This window comes from Sorex araneus, chromosome 3 (genome assembly GCF_027595985.1).
Source record: "Sorex araneus isolate mSorAra2 chromosome 3, mSorAra2.pri, whole genome shotgun sequence".
Taxonomy (NCBI): Eukaryota; Metazoa; Chordata; class Mammalia; order Eulipotyphla; family Soricidae; genus Sorex; species Sorex araneus.
The window spans coordinates 227,217,217-227,231,263 of record NC_073304.1 but is presented as its reverse complement, the minus strand read 5'-3'; the positions used below and the strand labels follow the sequence as shown (position 1 = coordinate 227,231,263).

At 50.5% G+C, this 14,047-nt stretch overlaps 1 protein-coding gene across 3 annotated transcripts in view; it reads right to left on the bottom strand.

Moving 5' to 3' along the window:
• HELZ (helicase with zinc finger) overlaps nt 1-14,047 on the bottom strand; it is a 180,975-nt gene that overhangs the window by 148,100 nt on the left and 18,828 nt on the right. For all 3 annotated transcript variants that reach the window (XM_055130350.1, XM_055130351.1, XM_055130352.1), the window contains exons 4-5: nt 9,501-9,728; nt 7,740-7,776 (exon numbers count right to left, since the gene is read on the bottom strand). In XM_055130350.1, the coding sequence (XP_054986325.1) occupies nt 7,740-7,776; nt 9,501-9,710 (247 nt within the window). In that variant the 5' untranslated portion in view covers nt 9,711-9,728. The remainder of the gene's footprint in view (nt 1-7,739; nt 7,777-9,500; nt 9,729-14,047) is intronic.

Sequence of the window (14,047 nt, the reverse complement as noted above, 5' to 3'; positions counted from 1 at the left end):
CACGGTCCCCCACACCACCAGGGCGTCGCAGCTGTGGCTCCCCCCAAAAAAGGTAAATTCTCCTTGCTAGTAAAGAATGACCCGAAATAAACAAGGCAATTTAAAACAAGCTTAAAGTACAGTACATGTTGAATACTAAAGTCCATACTTATTTCAATATTATGTTGGGTAATATTTTAAGTATTTTAAGCTTAGTTATTTCTAAAATATCTTTTTCTTTTCCAGCTTTTTGGGTCATTGCTCAGGGGTTACTCCTGGTTCTGCACTCAGAAATTATTCCTGGCGGTGCCTGGGGGACCATATGGGATGCTAGGGATCGAACAAGGGTTAGCCGCAGGCAAGGTAAACACCCTACTTGCTGTACTGCTCCTATCCCTCTAAAATATCTTCTTGGGACTGCAGCAATAGCACAGTGGATAGGGCGTTTGCCTTCCGATCGACCGACCTGGGTTCAATCTCCAGTATCCCATGTGGTCCCCTGAGCACCGCCAAGGGTAACTCCTGAGTGCAAAGCCAAGAGTAATCCCTGTGCATCGCCGGGTGTGACCCAAAAGCAAAAAAAAAAAAAAATTTAAAATCTTCTTGAAGAACTTAACCTAAACACTGTCCCAAAATTCTCAAAAGTTTTAATCCTTCCCTCAAAAAAACGTACTGCATCATTACGTTGATTATTGTAGCCTTTCCTTACTTTTATTTAAGCTCTTATTCTGACTTCAATACTGTTTACCTTACCACAGATAAATTATAATGACACATTGGTGGTGGAGAATGGGCACTGGTGGAGGGATGAGTACTTGGCCATTGTATGACTGAAACGTAATCACGAAAGTGTGTAAGTCTGTAATTGTATCTCATGGTGTTTCATTAAAATTTTTTTTAAATGTACTTCAGTTATCAATAAAATAATTCACATCTTAGATACCAGAATCTGAAACTAATACTTGAGGAACTGAATCAAAACTCAAAATCAATTTCTGAAGAGCTTGTCTGGAAGTTCTAGCAGGGGAGCACAGCTGCTCGCAGACCCTGACCGGAGACCGGTCTCTGTGTGGGGAAGGCCGTCCTCTCCGACCAAGCGCGCAGCTTCGGGACTCACGGGGAGCGGTGAGGGAGGACGGGGACCCCGCCTAGCCAGCCAGGTCTGCCGAATCAACCCTGGCAATCAGTGGAGTGACAGACGTCACAGCCAGACCGCACTCACAACCAAAATTAACTTCTTTCATGACTATATAAAAGAAATGTTTAACAAGTAGGTTCCCTTAGTAAACATCAGTCATTTCATTTCGGGCACTTTGCTTACCAAGTATCTACTGGAGGGGGGGTGGGGACAGGAAGAGCCTCCTAGCCCTGGAAGGCCTAAGCCAAGTTATTAACCAGCGACTTGGATGCCCATTTGCTGTCTCCAGAACAAAGAAGGATGGAGCTGGAGCGATAGCACAGCGGGTAGGGCGTTTGCCTTGCATGTGGCCGACCCGGGTTCGATTCCCAGCATCCCATACAGTTCCCTGAGCACCGCCAGGAGTAATTCCTGAGTGCAGAGCCAGGAGTGACCCCTGTGCATCACCAGGTGTGACCCAAAAAGGAAAAAAAAAAAAGAACAAAGAATGCTTTGGCAATGGCTGGAGCAATAGCACAGCAGGTAGGGCATTTGCCTTGCATGAGGCCGACCCGGGTTCAATTCCCAGCATCTCATATGGTCCCCTGAGCACTGCCAGGGGTGATTCCTGAGTGCAGAGCCAGGAGGAACCCCTGTGCATCACCGGGTGTGACCCAAAAAGAAAAAAAAAAAAAGAAGGCTTTGGCAACCCTCTCACCAGTGTCCGGCACACCAACCTGGGGGCTCGCTTCAGCCACTCTGCTCCAGCTGCACCACTTCCCCTGGCCTTCTCTGCCCCAAACTGATGAATCAAGGCTTGGGATGTGTGCACTGCAGCTTCTGTGGTATCTAATACCCTTCCCACCAAAGTCTTTTGCAGATAAAATGTTTTCTTTCTAAAATGCTTTGGGGACAATCAAAAGCCCTAAGAGTACTTAATTCAGTCTTAGACATTCCCCAGCCCTCCTATCAGTAACTCACCCCCAGGTATACGCACTATGATACATTCTTTTTATTTTCTTGATGGAGGTGGTGAGAATCAAACCCAGGACCACATACATGCAAAGCATGTACTCTGAACTACAACCCTACATAGTGTAGTCTTTTTTTCCTTTTTTTGGGGGGGGGGGGTGGTTGGCGGGGACTAGGAGTGGCGGGGCAGATACAGCCAGCAGGGCTCAGGGGACCATATGGAGTATCAGGAATCTATCCGGTGAGCCACATGCAAGCACCCTATTCACTGTACTCCCTCTCTAACTCCCAGTCTAGTGTTTTCTTTTCCTTTTTGTGTTTTGGATCATAACTGGTGGTACACAGGGGTTCCTCCTGGCTCTGCACTCAGGAATTACTCCTGGCAGTGTGGCAGTGCTCGGGGGACCATATGGGATGCTGGGAAACGAACCCGGGTCGATCTTGTGCAAGGCAAACGCCCTACCTGCTGGACTATCACTCCAGCTCCATGTGCATCGCCAGGTGTGACCCCCCCCAAAAAAAAAGAGTAAACAGATATAGAGAATATATGTGAGCATGGGTTTGATTCCCAGGATTGTCAAAAAAAATTAAAAAAATTTTTTAACGGCACACCAAGATTGCCTGCCTGAGTTCCTACCCCAAGCCTGCCCCCAAAAGGCGAGATCAGACGGTCAGGAGCAACAAACCACTGGAGGGGAGCAGGGAGGCAGCTGCAAGGAGGCCCAGGCTGAGAAGCGCGCGGAATGCGAGCCCATGACGGACAGCACGGGAGGGGACGGCAGAACAAAGCCCCACGGAAGGCGGCCCTGCAGACGGGGCCCTCCAGCACCACAGAGCAGCGCGGTCACCAACGGAGAAGGAAACTCCGCCACCGGCCGACTGGCTAACAATGACATTTTTATCTTACATTAAAAATACCATTACCAGAAGTTGAAAAGAAAGAAGTTACACATAATGGAGTTCTCCAGCTAGTAATAGACTTGTTCAACTTTCCCAGATGTCTATTTCAAATGAACAATGGTCACACACACACACACTCACATTCATACACACTCAAACAGATACACATACACACAGACACTCATGCACGCACGCACGCGCGTGCGCACACACACACACACAAACACACACACACACACACACAGAGTTCCTAAACTGAAATAAGCATCTCCATGTTCCCAGCACATAAATACATAAATAGGGACCTGGGCAATTATCTCCTCCCTGATTGGAAGTGAAACTTTTTCACTTCTCCACATGGCACTGAAATAATCCCCATTTGGCCTACAACTTTTGCCTTCTTTGGGATCCCGGCTTGGGACAGAATCCCAGCAGTGCGTCCAGGGGTCAAAGGTCTGTCCATTCACAGCGCCATGCTGCACTCTGCTTCATGAGCCAACAGCACTCGCACGTGCCCACTTCATACAACTTTATCTGTGAAACTTGCTAAACTGTTTCCCCCAAATCACAGAGATAGAATTGGTATTTTTAAAACACCCTAAGTGGGGGATAGTACAGTGGGCCTTGCATGTGGCCAACTCGGGGCTGATCTCTGGCACCTCTGAGGTCCCCTGAGTCCGCCAGGAGTGATCCCTGAGGCTCAGAGCCAGGAGTAAGCCCTAAGCACTGCCAGGTGTGGCCCCAAAACCAAACAACAACAAAAAATTAAATAAATTTTTAAAAAACTATATATAGGGGACCAAAAATATAGTACAGCAGGTAGGGGCACCTGCCTTGCACACAGGTTCGATCCCTGGCATCCCACTTGGTCCCCCGAGCACCGCCAGGAGTAATTCCTGAGAGCAGAGCCAGGAGTAACCCCTGAGCATGCTGAGTGTGGCTCAAAAGCCAATAAATAAATAAAATTAAATTTTAAAACTATAGACAACTGTCACCCCGTTGTTCACCGATTTGCTAAGCCATACAACCTGGCAGGTTTGGACATAGGGACACATTCCTGTCACCAACTCTACACAACTCAGGCAACAAACACGTTCACATATCTAGAAGTTTCTGGTTCAACTTTCTAGTCTAACTCCACACTGCAGTGTCCAGCTTTAGGGGTGCTCAGTAAAGCCATCAACAGAGAACGCGGCGTCTCCCCCAGCAGCACTCGCTCTCCTGTGGCTTTTCACAAGTCACTCGGGTGCCACTGGGAGGAAAGGAAACGAGCACTTTCATGTTCCTAGCACATAAATAGTGACCGGCGTAACGATCTTCTCCCAACCTCCCCGGTATTCAAGGAAGTGAAAGTGAAAAGAAGGGGCAATTTCTCACATGTGCGAGAGACGGAACGTTAAAACTGCCAGGTTTCGCGTTTTTGACATTCTGTCCTGTGCACATGCGAGACACTGACTGCACTCCTCTGTGGGATATGAGAGAACGTAGTATGAGACTGACACCCAAGGACAGTAGAAACCAGGGCCAGGAGGACTGCTCCATGGCTGGAAGCCTGCCTCAAGGGCTGGGGGAGACGGCAGCCGGGACAGAGAAGGGACCACGAAGGCAGTGATGCTGGAAGAGATCCCTCGGGACGGGAGATGTGTGCTAAAATTGGGTCAAGGACCAAACATGAGGGCTCTCAGCATCTGTATTGTAAACCATAACGCCTAAAAGGGGGGGGGGGGAGAGAGGGGAGAGAGAGAGAGAGAGAGAGAGAGAGAGAGAGAGAGAGAGAGAGAGAGAGAGAGAGAGAGAGAGAGAGAGAGGAAGGGAGAGAGAGAGGGAGAGAGAAGCAAAGAAGAAAAATGCCTAAATGCCTGCCACAGACTCAGGTTTGGGGGGGAGGGGGCGTGGCAGGAGAGATACAGGGGATACTGGTGGTGGGAAATGTACTCAGGTGGAAGGATAGATGTTGGAACATTGTATGACTGAAACCCAATCATGAAAGCTTTCTACCTGCATCTCATTGGTAATTCAATGGAAAAAATAAAATAAGGGCTGGAGCAATAGCACAGCGGGTAGGGCGTTTGCCTTGCACGCAGCCGACCCGGGTTCGATTCCCAGCATCCCATATGGTCCCCTGAGCACCACCAGGGGTAAGTCCTGAGTGCAAAGCCAGGAGTAACTCCTGTGCATTGCCAGGTGTGACCCAAAAAAAATAAGTAAATAAATAATAAAAAAAAATAAAACTGCTATGTTTTGACTTTAGAGTGACGGGCTTTGGGGAGCCTTAGGCATGTAAATTTGAAAGTATCTTGATGATGCAGCGCATAAAATCTTCTACATACCTATAAAATAGTGCGTAAGAAATTTTACATATACTTATAAGTACGATTTTTATACTTTAAAATTCTAAATACGGGGCCTGAGAGATACAGCTCAATGGCTCAAGTGTGTGCTCTGCCAGACTCGGGTCCCCAGCACCCCATGGTCCCCTGAGCACCATGAGGAGAGTCCTTTGCCACAGAGCCAGGAGGAGTGCAGGAGTGCACCCGAGTCCCCAGGATCCCACGGTCCCCTGACCACCACTGTTGGTGGGCAAAAAAAATAAAATTTTATGTACATCATTTAAATCCAAATAGCCAATAGCCACTTTTTTGGGGGAAGGGGGAGGTTGGTTTGGGGGCCACATCTGGCGGTGCTCAGGGGTCACACCTGGAGGCACTCAGGGGGCCACATGTGGTGCCAGGCATCAAATGCAGGTTTGCCACATGCAAGGCAAATGCCCTACAAGCTTACAAGCTATCACTCTAGAAGATTCTCAAATTTTAAAACTCCTTAACCCAGACAACCTAGAAAACCAGAACTGGCTGAATGTCTAGAAATATGGGGAGGAGGGGCAGTAAACAAGTTATGCATGGATGCACCGCAGACTATTAGCAGAAATTAAATGCACGAACGGATGCACAAACTCAGAAAGATGCATCCACCGTCGGCTGGTACGTAAGAAAGCAAGCTGCTTTGTATTGATCGTGTGACTCTTTTAATTTTTGAAAGAAAAACCCCAGCTTGGTATCTCAAGCATTGGTGTCTGTCACAGAGACAGGGGCATCAGGTAGAGCAAAACTAACGACAGTGACTTCTTCATGAGGCGAAGCAGCCCCCTTCTTCATGGTCCTGTATACTGTGTGACTGATCAGTGTCGGCATGCTGAAGGTTTTTAATGCTTTTCCATAGGATGGATTGTGTGAAAGGAAAGACTTAATAGCTCACAAATTACCAGCAGCCCCCACGGCATGTCATCTTATGAAGCAAGGCTCCTAGATGCTCACAGTAAGTTGGTTTTGTGAGGTTCACAATGAGTTCAATCTTTTAAACTTTCTGACACACAAAAAAAGCACACTGATTAAAATTAACCCATATTAAACAGTGCGCTCACTCCCCTAATTTTGGAAAAAAGAAAAACTATACTAGGGCTAGAGACTGTACAATGAGGGGCAGGGCATTTGTCTTGCACCTGTCCATCCAACCCAGGTTCGATTCCCGGCATCCCATCTGGTCCCCCCAACCCAGCCGGGAGTGACTCCTGAGTGCAGAGCCAGGAGAAAGCTGTGAGCACTGTAGGGCGCGAACCAAAAACAGAGGGGGAAGAGAGGGGAGAAAGGAAAACAAACGACCCAAATCACTGAGCTGTGCAAAGATTCCCCCGAGAGCATGCGGGAATATACATGAAGCCTAGATGTAGTTGAATGGATCAGCAGCAATCACAAAGAAAAGAATTTCTGTTTTATGTGTACACCAGAAGTTGAAATCCTACTGAATGTTTCCTGCTGAAAAGAAAAAATAGGAAAAACTACAAAGAGCATTCTCCTTGGTCTCTTCTGAGGGAAATCTAAAAAGGAAGGAAGCAGTTCAGGAGGGAAAGGTCTGTGCACGCTTACTCTCGAAGTCAACGCATGCTTAAAATCTTACAATTCTTTCAGCTCTCCTTACCCACTCAGCTTCCCTTGCAGTGTAGGGGATCTAACTCTGGCCTCTCCCAGGCAGGCTGCTGAGTTACATCCCCGGCCTCTGGTTCTGTCTGGCTTGTCATTGTCTGTTTTTATTTTATGAGCGGTGCCCAGGATTGAACCCGTGTCCTCCGTGCACAAGACAGGCCCTCCACTGCTGAACCCCAGCCCTGGCCCACACCACTTCAAAATGACAGTGTGGGGACTAGGGAGACACACAATGGGTAGAGAGCTTGCCTTGCAGCACTAGGAGTGGTTCTTTTTTTTCTTTTCTCCTTTTTGGGTCACACCCGACAATGCACAGGGGTTACTCCTGGCTCATGCACTCAGGAATTACTCCTGGCGGTGCTCAGGGGACCCTATGGAATGCTGGGAATCGAACCCCGGTCAGCTGCGTGCAAGGCAAACGCCCTCCCCGCTGTGCTATGGCTCCAGCCCCACCAGGAGTGATTCTTGAGCACAGAGGCAAACACAAACTACATATGTGTTTACTTAAAAAACTAAAAGAGAAAGGACATGATGAATGCTCCCAAGTGAGTGCCAGGAATTTCATCATTAGCAAAAAGGAGCAAGGTTACAATCGTCACAAGTGAGCAGGGCAAGTCATCACCCAAATGAAGACACCTGTGCCCACTATAATGTAGGGTGTTAATTATTATGGGTACTGATACTAAAATCTCAAAATCCCTTCTGAAATGAGCTTATCGGAAAAATCCACCTGAAAATTACTTAAATAATTCAAACTCTTCCCATCAGAAAAATTCCAATTTTGAACGTACCATGCCTACAATCTTCATCAGCTTGTCCATAGTTTTTCTGCAAAATAAAAGACACAAGACAAAGTTAAAAGTTAAGTAGTTCAAGGGCTTTGGCCGCTGTATCAGAAAGCTCAGCTTTGTTTCAAAGTTGAACCATTAATGTTGCAACTTCGTCTCAGAGGAGGGGAGCTAATCCCGAGACTGCCCCGCTACAGAGTGTTCTTGCTGCAAGTCAACATGATACACTTCACTCCCTTTCTCGAGTCCAACTCCTACTTCTCTCCTCCTGGAATCGCAGACCCGTCACCGGAACCTTCTCTCCGCCTCCTCCCCAGCTCCTGACTCTCCAGAGGGAAGCTAAAGGCCTGCAGTGCCAACTCCCCAGAAAAGATGGTCCGCACTGTGTCTGCCAGTTCATAGTAGCCGCCTCCGCTGACCCCCCCCACCCGGGCTGGGTCCATGATCCTTCCAAAAGCCCGGTCAACGCCATCGTCCAGGTGCTCCAAGGCTGAAGCCTCCACGGTCCCTACATCCTACACCCCCCTCCAGGGTCCCTACATCCTACACCCCCTCCAGGGTCCCTACATCCTACACCCCCTCCAGGGTCCCTACATCCTACACCCCCCCCAAGGTCCCTACATCCCTACACCCCCCTCCACAGTCCCTACATCCTACACCCACCTCCACGGTCCCTACATCCTATACCCCCCTCCAAGGTCCCTACATCCTACACTCCCTCCAGGGTCCCTACATCCTACACCCCCTCCAGGGTCCCTACATCCTACATCCCCCTCCACGGTCCCTACATCCTACATCACAATTACAACCTGGGACCAACGACTTCTTACTCTCTCCAGCGATGGCACTGAGGCCTAACCCACTGTCACCTGGGGCCTAGGAGACCCCAACCGCCTCCGAATTCAGACCTTGCCTCCCAGCATCTACCCACACCCCCCTGCCCCATCTATTTTCGAACCAAAGCCACAGAATCCCTGGGAAACCCGACCATGCGGCTCCTTTCTCCGCTCAACACCACAGCAGTTCTCCACCCCGAAGAGGAAGCCCACCCTGGCGACCAGGAGGGCCGCGCAGGGGCCAGCTACGAGACCCCCGCCCCTCCTGGCACTCCCGGCAGCTTGCCGCCCTCCCAAGGGGCCCGCAGCCACAGCCGACCCCCAGCCCAGGGCTCTGCAATGCTTGTCCTGCAGGTTTCAACAGAGCTCAGTCCCTAACCGCCTTTTCCATGAGGCCCCCCTTGACCTCCCGACACAAAATCCCGACCCAGTCCTCACACCTGCGTCCCCAGCCGCTCCTACCCTCTTCCGCTTTCCGCAGACGGTTCATTTTCTAAAACCTTTATGTGTCTAATGTCCACATGGGGTAAATAAGAATAAGTACCCGCAAGAATAAGACCTAGAAGAAGGAGGCTTTGTCTGGGGCAGAGCCACCGTACAGCGGGGAAGACACGTGTTTTGCACACGGCTGACCCAGGTTCAATTCCCGGTGCTGAGGGCAGTAAGTCACTCCTGAGAGCCACCAGGCGTGCAGCCGCCCGGGCTCAGACCCTCAGCCTCCGAGCACAGGGCCCCCCCCCCCCAGCACCAGCAGACGTGGTCCCAAAGCAAACAGACACAAGCCCCCGAGTCGCCTGCCACCAGGCAGCCAGGGGCCACTTCGCTCGTCCCCGTCCGGCGCAGGGCAAGACACAGAGGCAGCAGCCCACCCCCACGGGACGGGCCGCTTCACCGGGCGCGAACACGGGGGGCCCGAGGCTCTGCTCACCAGCTGCAGAAATGAGGCGATCCTGTAAAGAAGACTCTCGATTTTGATGCTTTCTATCTCCAGTGGACACGGCCCCGTGCAGTCCGCCATGGAGTACTGGCCGAGGACACGGAGCGCCTCTGTGCAGTGCTGGAGGGTCATTTCATAGTCCTGCCTCTTCAGTGATTCACACGCTTGGTCACATGACTTCTCCGCGCTTCTGTCTTCCATGACTCAGGGACAAAACTCCTGGGGACAGGGAGGAAGGGCGGTGAGAGGAGGGTCCGACCACCCCCGCCCCGGTCCCAGCTCCGCTGCCTGGAGTCCCCACCTGACTTGTGACCGGCGACCAGCCTTCCGATCACGGGCACAGCTGAGGAGCAGCCCGGGCTGCTGTGCAGTTTACACTCAGGGAGTTTACGGGATCTCTCACTGAGATCAAGCAAATTCCCACACCTAAGTCAGATTAAGACCAAAAATAGGGGCTGGAGCAATAGCACAGCGGGGTAGGGCATTTGCCTTGCACGAGGCCGACCCGGGTTCGATCCCCAGCATCCCATAGGGTCCCCTGAGCACTGCCAGAAGTAATTCCTGAGTGCAGGGCCAGGAGTAACCCCTGCACATTGCCAGGTGTGACCCAAAAAGCAAAAAAAAAAAAAAAAGACCAAAAGTATGTTAATGCTGTAAGTGAAATATGATTTTTGAATACTGCAAAGCATAACAAACCACAAAGACTTTATTTTTTTTAATGGAGTTCTTTTTTTATTATTATTTAAGTTTATTTATTTTTTAATTAGTGAGTCACAGTGAGGGTACAGTTACAGATTCACACATTTTCGTGCTTGTTTTTCCATCATGCAATGTTTGAGAGTCCATCCCTCCACCAGTGTCCATTCTCCACCACCAATGAACCCAGTATCCCTCCCACCCCCCAACCCCACTCCCCCACCCCACCCCACCTCTGTGGCGGGGCATTCCAATTTGATATCAAACCACAAAGACTTTAAAAAAAAATTTTTTTTTCCTAACCAAACCTCCCAATTTTAGTGCTGGAATATTGAGACCAACTAGGATCATAGGGAATCAAAATCAATGGCACTTAAGAGGTTTACCCACCAATATTAAAAAAAAAAAAAAAAAAAAAAAAAAAACTGGCCACAACACAAGCTCGGACTATCCGTTAATTCAATTCAGCAAACATTTCCCGAGGCCAGGCCCTGTGCCACCAGCCTAAAGACAAATGTATCATCGTGGCTTTCAGAAAAGTCAGATTCCAGAGAGAGAGGCGAGGCACAAGCCAACTATGATAATCAAGACTTATTCCATCTGCCGAAAGGCATGAGCCGGCCTGGAAAGGTGAACAGAAGTTCACAAGGCAGAGAGGATGGGGGGGGGGGAGCTTGAAGGGCTCAGGCAGGATCACCTGGAGGAGGGTCTACATCTGACAGGTGCATCCTCAGAGGACGAGAGGGACCTCCCACGCCCCAGGCAGGCCGCAGGTCACAGAGCATAGTAGGCAGTTTTTGTTTTTCTTTTTGCTTTTTATGTAGGAGTACTGCTATTTGTTCAGCCATTGATTAAGTGGATTGAATTGGGCATGAACTCTGTATTACTTTATTTCATTGTATCACCGTGAGATAGTTACAAAGCGCTCATGTTTGAGATTCAGCCATATAATGATGGATCACCCGTCCCTCCACCCGTGGACATTCTCCCTCACCAGTGTCCCCATCATCCCCGCGACCACCACACACATCCCAGTCCCCACCCTGCCTCTATGCCAGACAATTCCCCAATACTCTCTCTCTACTTTGGGGCGTTATGTTTTGCTCGAAATTTCCCACCACCATTCAAGCCTCCCTGCCAGGGGGCTGACGCTAGATAACTTATTTTCCATCGCTCGTTTTGAATATCCTGCGAGCTCGCGCGGCAGTGACTAGGAATGTAAATTTCTCTCTACTGTAAATCATCGGGTTCCAGGGACATCTCTGTATGGCACTAATCCATCTGGCATTCAATTGGGTGTCTCTGGGCCAGGGCTCCATCCAGGCTGATGGCGCCCAGAGGCAAATTGTGGGCGTGACAGCCAGTCTGCTGGGTGGGCGGGGACCCGGGGAGGGACAGGCCAGGGCCTCTGCAGCCAAGCGGCCTGGAGATTCAGTCCTGGAACCTGCATAAGTGTGTGGGGGGAGGGGGGCTTGTGGAACCTCTTGGTCACCGGGACTCCATCTGGAGTAGGCGGGGAGCTGCACCTGCTCCATCCGGGGCGCCCCAGTGAGTGAGGCGGGGAAACGGGCAGAAGCGGCATCTCCCCCTTTGGCGTCTGCCTCAGCCTATCCAACACTGTCGATGGGGCCCCAACGACACTACAGCGGGGGCGGGGCGCTGGTCTGGCACACAGCAGACAGGGATTATATCCCTGGCCACTCCACAGAGGGGGGCCCCACCAGGAGGGACCCCTGAGTGCAGAGCAAGAAGTAAGCCCCGAGCACTGCCCGGTGTGCACCCCCAAACCCTCCCGCATTAAAAAAAAAAAGAAAGAAAAGAAAAGAAAAATCACTGTGTTACTACAGTAACTGCCCATCAGACAGGCACAGTGGCCTCACACGAGGTCACCGACCTGTTCCGTGGAGCAGAACTGGTGCTGCAGGCTGCCCTCTGGGGGACTGGCCGGCGCACGGGCGGGTATTCGGCCGCATCTTCAGCCTCTGTCCACCACATGCCAGGAGCACAACCCACAACTCGTAACAAGGGAAAATGCGGCCAGACGTTAGCCACTGTCCCCTGGGAGCAGCAGTCCCTCCAGGCTGAGGACTGCCAACCCTGACAAGCATGAGGAGTTTGCTCGTGGGGTCACAGCGACAGGGCTGGACACGGCCAGGGACACGACAGGCCATCAAATTAGCAAATCCTCCCAGGTACCGCGCAGACAGCCACGAGAAGAGTTATAAAAAAGAAAGAAAGGGGGGCTGGAGCAATAGCACAGCGGGTAGGGCGTTTGCCTTGCACACAGCCGACCTGGGTTCGATTCCCAGCATCCCATATGGTCCCCTGAGCACCGCCAGGAGTAATTCCTGAGTGCAGAGCCAGGAGTAACCCCTGTGCATCACCGGGTGTGACCCAAAAAGCAAAAAAAAAACCAGACTGGTTGACTGTGCTAAATTATCATTATGGACTGGCAAGGGTTCAGGGTCGTTCTCCAGCACGTGTCCCCCCAGCACCGCCAGTAACCGCCCCAGAACAGAGAGCCGGGAACAGGCCCGAGCAACATTGGGTAGAGGCCCCACCCCAACCCCCCGAAAAAAAGAAAATTATTTCTTTCCTGCTGGTGGTGCTCAAGGAACCATGTAGCACCGTGGATCAAAGCAGGGTTGGTGACAGACACGGCAAGCGGTTAACCCCGATACTGGTTCTAAATTTTACCCAGCTACTACTGAACCTTTCAAACCCAACTTCCCTGAGAGGCTCTCCTCCCCAAATCCAGTTATTCCCCCCCACACACACCCCTTTGGCTTTCCAGGGCACACCCAGCAGTGCTCGGGGCTTACTCCTAGCTCTGAACTCAGGACTCACTCCTGGCAGTGCTCAGGGGATCCTATGCAATGCTGGGATGGAGTCTGGTACAGCTGCAGGCAAAGCAAGCAGCCCACCTGCTGCCCTATCTCTCCAGCCCGAGCTAGACTCACCACACAGAATGAAGATTCTGGCTCTTAGTAATCATCTATTGGCCTGTATTAGATGTATCATGCAAAAATCCTTAATTCCCAAACACAGCTTTCTTATAAATCGGAAAAACAGTTTCTATCGGTTCTCTCGGCGAGGTAACCATTCAATTCACTAAAACCATTTAATAATTGAATTTCCCAAAGAGATGGCCTCAAGAAACCTACATGACCGGCATCCCAAGAACGATGCTGTCCTCATTGGGATGCTGGCCTAATGTGTGTGGTATTATCTTCTTATCTGCCTGACCTAAACTGGAGCCTGCGCTGTTTCTCTTCTACTTCATTTTTTCTTTTGTGTTTTATCTTGTTTTGGACTTTGGAATTTGAGCTATATCCAGTGGTGTTCAGGGCTCACTCCTGGTGGGACTCAGGGAACCATAGGCAGCGCCCAGGAGACAACCTGGGCTGGTCACATACCAGGCGAGCACCCTACCTGCTATTCTATCACTCCGGCCCTGTAATCTGTTATTTTTAAGGGATATACAAGACAAATATCTGCAAAGTAAAAAGATTACACTCGTTGTACAGGGCCTAAAATTCAGGCAAGAATTCCATTTTCCAAGTACCAGGAGGTTGACTCCATGGCTTAGAGGCTGACCTCACATTCTGGGGAAAGGGCAACTCAGAGAAGGGATCACCAACTATAATGTAGTCGAAGGCCATGTGGGGGAAGGGAGTTGTGGGCTGAATGAGGGCTAGAGGCTGAGCACAGTGGCCACTCAACACCTTTATTGCAAACCTCAACAGCTAATTAGAGAGAGAGAACAGAAGGGAATGCCCTGCCACAGTGGCAGGGTGGGGTGGGGGGAGATGGGATTGGGGAGGGTGGGAGGGATGCTGGGT